At 51.3% G+C, this 8,281-nt stretch overlaps 2 protein-coding genes across 2 annotated transcripts; both read left to right on the top strand.

Moving 5' to 3' along the window:
* The first annotated feature begins 535 nt into the window (after positions 1-535).
* EDB91DRAFT_1145582 (uncharacterized protein) lies at positions 536-5,022 on the top strand. Its single transcript, XM_041319193.1, has 8 exons — positions 536-1,717; positions 1,776-2,371; positions 2,445-3,064; positions 3,123-3,474; positions 3,528-3,753; positions 3,932-4,146; positions 4,200-4,250; positions 4,308-5,022. The coding sequence occupies exons 1-8, from the start codon at positions 662-664 to the stop codon at positions 4,624-4,626; spliced, it is 3,435 nt and encodes a 1,144-aa protein (XP_041175088.1). The 5' UTR covers positions 536-661; the 3' UTR covers positions 4,627-5,022.
* Positions 5,023-5,567: 545 nt separating this feature from the next.
* EDB91DRAFT_1295947 (uncharacterized protein) lies at positions 5,568-8,006 on the top strand (the record flags this gene model as incomplete). The annotated part of the gene is made up of 5 exons (XM_041324916.1): positions 5,568-5,936; positions 5,989-6,005; positions 6,055-7,179; positions 7,235-7,484; positions 7,540-8,006. The coding sequence occupies 5 exons, from the start codon at positions 5,568-5,570 to the stop codon at positions 7,978-7,980; spliced, it is 2,202 nt and encodes a 733-aa protein (XP_041175087.1). The 3' UTR covers positions 7,981-8,006.
* Between the last annotated feature and the right edge of the window lie 275 nt (positions 8,007-8,281).

The raw sequence follows: 8,281 nt of genomic DNA, 5'->3' as shown, positions 1-8,281 counted from the left end.
TTGTGCGTCGAGAAAGGATAAAAATTCGAAGCGGCGAGCTGTCCCGTTATGGCAGGAGTTGGTAGGCGCAGCCGACGGGAATGAGAAGATGCGGCGTGACGCGAGAGATCAATGTAAAATTAATTTCCGCGACCTCAGGCTGGTGCGTGAACTTGTTCGTCGACAGCCTTCGACTGCTAAGAGTGACATCCAGGAGTCAAAACCTGTCACGGACAGTTTGACCTCTGCACATTAATAAAGAAAAGTTTGAACTCTGAAACAAATGGCCAGTGTCACTGCATGCAGCTTTGTTCGTTCCAGCGTTCTGGATGATCGTCATGGTAAATGACGAAACATTAGCCACAAGTTGGCCACACGGTCGTGAACGGTCGTCTGGGAAAGCACTATGGGAGCCTCGTGTAACGACGACGGAGATCAGACATAACCACAAGACATAATACAACCAAATAAAAAAAAGATTCCATGGAAGCAAATACGCGGTCACATGACATTGTTGAGTGGGGGAATTGATATTCCCACGTTCGAGCAAGTGACCCATAAACTTAAACTGACTCTTTGACGTGCTTTCCCACAAGTTCCTTTCATATTGTCAACCTTTGTCCCCAACGCTGACCACAGCGACGACGACGACGAGAAACGACGAGAAAGAACAGCGGTGACGATGACGGCGCTCATCTCGACGCCTGTCCCGCAGTACATAGCTTCTGTACAACCAAAATCCAGAACCAGAGCACGCGATCAGAGCATGTCGCCAATTTCCCCAAGCTGCCGCGCAGCTCATTATCAAACTCCCCCAAAGTTTAATGCTCATAGGGTGTCATCTGAACATCTTTCACCAATGTTGACCCCGTCTCCCCTTAGACGACGGCCATTGTTTTCCGAACGGCGAGCTTCAGATGAACCCGATCAGGAGCACGACGACAGCGATATCTTCTTACAATCTCCATTCAAATCTCCCCCTCCAGTGCACCGTCTATACACCCACCACATCTCCCATCTCAAACCTACCAAACCAATCATGTTAGACGATGACGAAGCAACGCTTTTCCTATCCTCTTCCACCGCAGCACCTTCCGCTTTCTTTCATCCCACGTCAAATCAACCGCTGCGTACGCCAATTAAAGATTCTCATCGTACCATACTAGCTGCCAAGCAGCTCAATACGCAGCCAGCGCACCGCGTGGGTGTTGGCACTAAACGCAAATCGGCGCAATCCGGCGGTGGCGACTTCTCCACACCTTTGCGCCCCGTCCCATCTACCACGTGCACTCCTCTAAATATCTCTGCTCCAAAGCCCGATGCTTCTTCTGGTATCGCTTTCCACCGCCTTGCGCCTCTGCCAGCACCTCGCTTTACTCCCCAGCCCAAGAGTAAGGCTGAAACGGACGCTTTTGTCAAGAAACAGGCAGAGACTATGAAGCGACTACGTATCCGTGATCCTAATGACTCGGATGAGGATTGGGGTCTTGTAGAAGACTGTGATTCCGATGAAGACGGCGTACACAGGCTACCTGCGCTTCGCAAATCCAAATCCCGATCTATTAGTCCAAAGAAATCTCTCCTTATTAATGCTGCACTAGTGCCACAGAAAGGTAGCGCAAAGGACGAGGTCACTGAAGCTATCTCTCCAGGGGGGCACATTATCAAGCGTCGGGCACGTTCCCGGCCCGTCTCCCTTGAGTTACTCGAGAGTGTGAATCACACACCATCACCCAAGGTTAGAAGCCACGGCATCGGTGAAATATTCTCTTTGTGCTGACAAAAAATTATTCTAGGCTGAAGGTTCCAGTAAGAAGCCACCCTCTGTTCCGGTAGCATTCCCTTCTTCATCTCGCGATCGCAATCGGCCCACTTCCTTTGTTGGCTCGCCTTCTCCCGTACCACGCAGACGAGTCACAGGTTCCAGTGGCCCAAATCCATTCCTCTTCAACCCCCCCTCCCGTCCAAGTTTCCAGTCTCAGCCTCGCGCCCGTCCCTTCACCCGCCTCGCATCCAACAGCTCAGCTACCCTCTTCTTCGGGCCCTCCATCCCTCAATCAGCGCAGTGCCCACGCACGCGGACTAATTCCTCCGTCGCCGCTTCCCTCGATCTGCGCGTGCAGTCCCATCTGATCACGTCCAATCGACATAGCTATGCCGGTCCAGATTCGGTCGGTTTCTCAGCTGCCCCGATGCCATGGACAATGCGGTCGGGTTTGGACACGCCCTCACCGCAATCTTCGCCCCTGAACGACGGTCCAGGCACGGTCTACTCGGACGATGAGGACATGTTATTCGAAGGACCAACCGAAACGTCATTCGTGTTTAGCATCACGGAGGGTACGCCTTCTCCACGGTCACACAAAGGCAAGGAAGGACTGTTACCCTCCAAGTACAAACCACGCGATTCTGGTATCGTCCTCAGCGACGACGAATCGATTCCCGCACGAAATTCGGCTGCTAAGCACAAGTTCGAGCTCTATATACTCTGATAATGATAATGTCGATGATCTCGTTACGCCTGGAATCGTGCCTGGTGCACATTCCGGCTGGCCAAGGATATCAGGTGTTGATGACGCGCATCTGCATTCATTCAATCAATCCCATCCATACCAATATTTCCATCATGACGATGACGTTGATGCGTTCATCCTGCGTACCCTAGAGGCATGCGGGAAGCCTTCGGCAGCCGAGAAGAAACCACCGGGTACGCCTGTGAAGAAGCTCAAGAGCCATTTGGGCCTTGACGGTGGGCGGCCGTGGCAGAGTGCTGTTGCGTCAAAGATTGGGTTCTCATTCGATGGTGCAGAGGGGGCGAATGGGAATGGGAAGAAGCCGCGGAAGAGCTTGCCTGCTGCATTTCCACTTCCGCTTGGGAAAGGTAATGCTGGGGCAAGCAAGAGTGGCGGATCGGACACCGAGGAGGACGAGGAGACTATGAGCCCGAGTTCGAGGAAACAATACAAAGGCCTCGGGCTTGGACGTCCTGCTGGGAGATGGCTTATGCGCCGAAGTAGCAGTGGGGCATTTTCCAGTGGGGAAAGTGCAGGTGGGACGCCGACACGGAGGAATATTCATCTCAAAGGTGTGTTGGGCTCCGAGTTCATTTGTGATCGATCGTCTCATTTTGTTTCATGATGCAGACTGGCCAATGCCCGCAGCGCGCACTTTGACTGTGGACGCCACTGGTTCACGCTCGAGCTCGAATAGCTCTGCGATCTCATTGAACTCGCCGACGATCGCGCGGCATTTACCCTCGAAATCGACCGCCACTCATTCGCACTCGCCGCTTGGACCACGGACACGGAAGATGTCTACCGTGGAGCATGTGAGAAACGTCTCGGATGCGGGTCGATTCGAGAAGGAGTTTGTTGAGATCGAGCAGGTGGGGAGTGGCGAGTTTGGCAAGGTCATGAAAGTGCGCGCTAAGAATGGGCGTGAGGATACGGTGTGGGCTGTCAAACGATCTAAGCCATTTGAAGGTCCCCGGCATCGGTATGTCGTTTTCTTATTCGTTGATTCGTCCTTATCTGAGGATCTATGAACAGGCTGCGACTGCGAGAAGAAGTGGACATCTTGGCACATCTGTCGGCGCGGGGTGCTCACCCGAACGTACTGACATATGTGGACAGTTGGGAGCAGGATGACGCGCTTTTCATAAGGACTGAGCTCTGCGAGCTTGGTAATTTTGCGAGATTCCTGTGGGAGTATGGGCGGGCGTTCCCGCGCCTGGACGAGGCGCGGGTGTGGAAGATCATGGTGGACTTGAGTAATGTGAGTACCTGCGTGGTGTATGGAAAAACTTTTTTTGGTCCCTTCTTTGCTTCCGTTACATATTTGCACTTGGTCCAATCATATCTGTTGAGAAGATCTTGTGCAAGGTCTATTCTCCACCCTCGTTTCCGTTTTTGCTTGACACGTCTTAACTTGGATATTAACCGCGTGCCTGCAGGGTCTGCGTTTCGTCCACGAAGCAGGGATCATCCATCTAGACCTTAAGCCGGCGAACATCTTCCTCACGCGGGAAGGGCGGTTTAAGATCGGAGATTTTGGGATGGCGTCGGTGTGGCCTCGTCCTGGGGGCGCATTCGAGCGCGAGGGGGACAAGGTGTACCTCGCGCGGGAAGTTCTACAGGGCACGTACGGCAAAGCTGCCGATGTCTTCAGGTATGCATACCCGTGGATATGTGAAGGGAGTAGACCCTGATATTTTCATGCAGTCTTGGGATGACGATGCTAGAAACGGCGACGAATATTGTCGTGCCTGATCAGTGAGTGACATTTGAATCGTTTTTGGAAGGAGTGATTGACGCGTGGTTTGTTTACAGGGGAGATGGGTGGCATAGACTAAGACAGGAGGATTTCAGCCAGATGGATCTGGATGGGAGTCCAGAGCTGTTTGAGTTGATTAAGAGCATGATGCGAACTGATCCTGCTAGGCGAGCGGATGTGCAGGCTGTTTGCGCGCATGCTGTTGTGAAGCGAGCGCGCGGCGCTATGGAGCGCATGTACGAGGAAGCGAAACGGGAAGGTACTTCGGTGTTCGCCGCATCACCACTTGCAAGCGTTTCCAATACGTTTTTGGAGGAGATCCTTGGTCGTTCGACTTCGATGGGCGACTGCGACGCTATGGACCTCAGCCCATGAAAAAAAACGATGACGGATCGACAAAATGTGAATTTTTGGTTGTATGTTTCTTGGGACATTGTTTGCCAGTATAACATATTACCTCGCGATCTTGCTTAGGGCGCCACTTTGACCCGACACTCACCACGATATCTATGACCCTCTCACGTCCTGCATCCATATTGATATACTACGCACATGACATTCTAGGCCTCGGTAGTAGATAAGTTTTAAGATTGTGAAGGATTTGTTTCTGCATAAATAGGGATAGTAACCCATACATATTATTAGTAGGCTTTGGCTATGTGTTTTGGTAATATGCGCAATATGATAGTTTGTGTACCGAGGTTGTACCGAAGTTGATCTACCTCGTGTTCGGAATTGACGGGGATCAGACTTGAGAAAAGATTGACCGGGTCCATGGAGAGATATCACATACATAACCCGAGTAAGAGGAGCGAAGTAGGACCCTTTGGAAGAGGGTTCAATTGCGGATCCGCGGATTGAATGATGATAGAAGCGAGGGTAGGCATGACTCTAGGCCTCTCTACTGAGGATCTGCAAGTTGCATCATGTTGTTATTTGATGAGAATCTGATCGAGGAGGTTCGAGGCTCGAGGTCGTTGTCGTCGTCGTCGTTGTCGTCGTCGATCGAATATATATAATTGAACCTCCTCGTCGAGTCTCTTACTAGTTCCTGAGGCTTGAACCCTGACATTTGACAGTGACCCCAGATCAACCTAGCAACGCCACGCCTTCTCCAAGTAAACGTTCTGTTTGCTATAAGCTTACTCCTTTTTTTTTTTCTTCTACTTCTTCTACTTCTTTCATTCATTTTTTATATATATAAAATTTCATTGTTGGTCTTGTAGGTCGTTCAAGAACGTCTATGGGACAACCAAGGATCACGTCGAAAACGATCTTACTACTAGTTTGTTTGTGTTCACGGTAAACTCTATAATATGGACCCTGGCATCGCCGCCAAGCCTCAGACTGCCTCCCACACCGATCCACTGAACCCTCCTTCCGCGTTATATCGCGTTCATCCTTTTCCCTCGAACAACTACTACCTTCCTTCTCAAATGGACTCAAGTCCAAGGTATACTACAACTTGTATCCCAAATTCCTTGTTTCCTCCAGGTGTAGACCCAAATACCGTCGATTTCAGAACTTTCTTTCCCTACATTCCAAACGAAGTCAAGCACAGAAAGCGTACTTCTCGTACCCAGCTAAAGGTCTTGGAAGATATATTCCGTAAAGATACAAAGCCCAATGCTGCTCTTCGTAAAAAGTTAGCAGCAGAGCTCGATATGCTTCCTCGAGCAGTTCAGGTGCGTTCAAACTACTCTATTTTCATATCTCGCGTCCTAACAATCACAAAAGGTATGGTTTCAAAACAGGTGTGTCACTTGTGCTATATGTCCTACTCTCTTTCTTATTCTATCCCAGGCGTGCAAAGGACAAGGCTCTTCGCAAACGTGTTCAAGACGCGGCTCATCAGGATTCTGTTCCTCCTCAGTCTCCTCAAAAGTCCCAGTCTTCCAGGGACACCTCGCCTAATGACTCGACAAATTCTTCTACACCCACGGAGAAACCCATAAACCCTGCAGAAGAAGAAGAAGAAGAAGGAGAAGGAGAAGGAGAAGACGATCAACCGCCCTCACCAGAACCACACACAGTGGAGCGATCACCAAGTCCTCTAACCAAGTTTTCTCCTACTCCTCCAACTTGGCATAGTAACCCACCCACTCCTGCAGAGGTACCCCCTCATGTTCGCCCTTTACCATCAGACTTGTCTTGGCAGGACCACAACGACCTTTTAAACGCTCGCAGAGGCTCTTTGCCAATCACGATATCCATGCCAAGTTCAGATGCCAACCAACCTACTTCACACTTCCCAGATAGACGTAAGTCTATGGACGTCAGCCTCCTCAGGCTCATGCATCACCCGTACGCACACGTTGCAAAGGAAAAGAATGATGCGATCTTTCTCAGGCCGCCCATATCTCCTGCAGGGTCGGGTCACTCCATGGCCCGTCCTCCCTCAGGCCTGGGTGGCCCAAGCATACGCGCGACGAGTTATGGCTCTTCTCCTTCCTACAACCCTTATCCTCGCCCTTCCCTTGGACACAGAGCATCAGAACCCCATGTTTTTGCGCCCACTCGTTCCTCTCCATTTCCTATCGTACCGGAGGTACGTACGCCATTTCCGTCAGCGCACGTGCCGCGCCGGCTCTCGGACAACCGCTATACAACCACCTCCAGAGCGCTCCCCTCGCCTATCCCAGGACCCCTTCCGAAACCCGACTTCCAGTTTGGCGCTCCGTCTTCTGCCTCGCCCCCACACGCCTCCCCGGATGCAGAATCCCCAGGGAACATGCAATCGTGGGCGTGGCCTCGCAGCGAGACGGATCAAGATACGGAGGACTCGTACAGTTCGACCGGTCTGTCCAGATTCGGCTCGATTGCGAGCATGTGTGGGAGCGATACGAGCGCCACCAGTGCGATTTACTCGGATGTCAGCAGCTGCGTTGGTGTCGATCATTTCGATCCGAATGGCAGGAGAGGGTCTTGGTGCGCTGCACTTTCACGATCTATACGTTTCGTTCCCTTATATTTTACGTTATAGCGCATCCAACTCCCTCGAGACGCGCATGTCCGGTTTGAACATGCGGTCCAGTCAGGGCTCGCTCAACGAGGCTCACTTGAACGCAGCGACTTCGTTTTATCAACACCGGGAACACCTTTTGTCGCAGGAACCTGGATATACTTCTCCTGCTTCAACTATTTCACCCGGAGGAAGTCCACACGCTGCATATGGCAAGGACCCTGGTCCGTCTGGTCTGCGAACGAGCGAAACTGCGTTCGGTTATAATTCGGTAATTAGCCGTTTTAACTTGGCTTTTTGACGAGATACTGACCAGTTCTCCGCAGCTCCCACCAGAATCCAGCGCCAACACTTATCTAGGTCCCACGGAGGCCGCGACAGCAAGTCGCAGGCCCAGTATACCCACCATCCAAGAAATACCGCACAGCCATATCCAAAGCACCAACCACAACTCTCCATACCCACCTCCCATAGACACCTCCCCATCAAACGCATACCATTTCGCTCCAGACGGCAGCCAATACAACCATGCCCATCCAGGCAACTATACGTCTCATCCGCCATTCCCGCGCGAAAGCACGTTTCCTCCCACGGAAGCTTCATATGCTCAGCCTGGGATGCAGTACCCTGCAGAGGGCAGTTATTCATTGAACAATGCTGCGCCTGGGATGAATTCGTATGTGTCGCCTCCGACTGAGTATGCGTTTGGTGTGCCGACTGCAAATGGTGCGGGGCATGGTGGAGAGCGGTTTGGTGCGTATAATTAGCGGTCGTTGCTTAGACTGCGACTATCGAGATCACGACCATCAAGTTGCCTAGACCTCGTCTTGTCTATGCCAACCATCATCTGGAATTTGCATGTACCATAATTTACTACTGTTTTTGCTCGCTGCTGTTATTCCATGGTCGCTGCAAACTAATTTGGTTGTGTGGGGACATGGCTTTTTTTCGAATCTGTCGTTTCGTCGCTCTTTTTGTCTCTCGCTTTATTTACAAACGTTTTTTTGATGCTCATACTGATAGTGATACTCATTCAGCACTCGGACTGCCAGCACATTCCTTTCGTTC

The sequence above is a fragment of the Suillus paluster genome (genome assembly GCF_016628075.1).
Source record: "Suillus paluster strain FC165 chromosome Unknown EDB91scaffold_45, whole genome shotgun sequence".
NCBI classification, from domain to species: Eukaryota; Fungi; Basidiomycota; class Agaricomycetes; order Boletales; family Suillaceae; genus Suillus; species Suillus paluster.
Note: the sequence above shows the minus strand (reverse complement) of the source record. Positions and strands in the feature narration are given on the sequence as shown.

Bases quoted from the DNA above. Each gene is read 5' to 3' on its own strand.
- EDB91DRAFT_1145582 (XM_041319193.1), top strand. From the start codon at position 662: ATGACGGCGCTCATCTCGACGCCTGTCCCGCAGTACATAGCTTCTGTA. The intron at 3,475-3,527 runs GTATGTCGTTTT...ATCTATGAACAG, and splicing joins TTTGAAGGTCCCCGGCATCG to GCTGCGACTGCGAGAAGAAG. The intron at 4,147-4,199 runs GTATGCATACCC...ATTTTCATGCAG, and splicing joins AAAGCTGCCGATGTCTTCAG to TCTTGGGATGACGATGCTAG.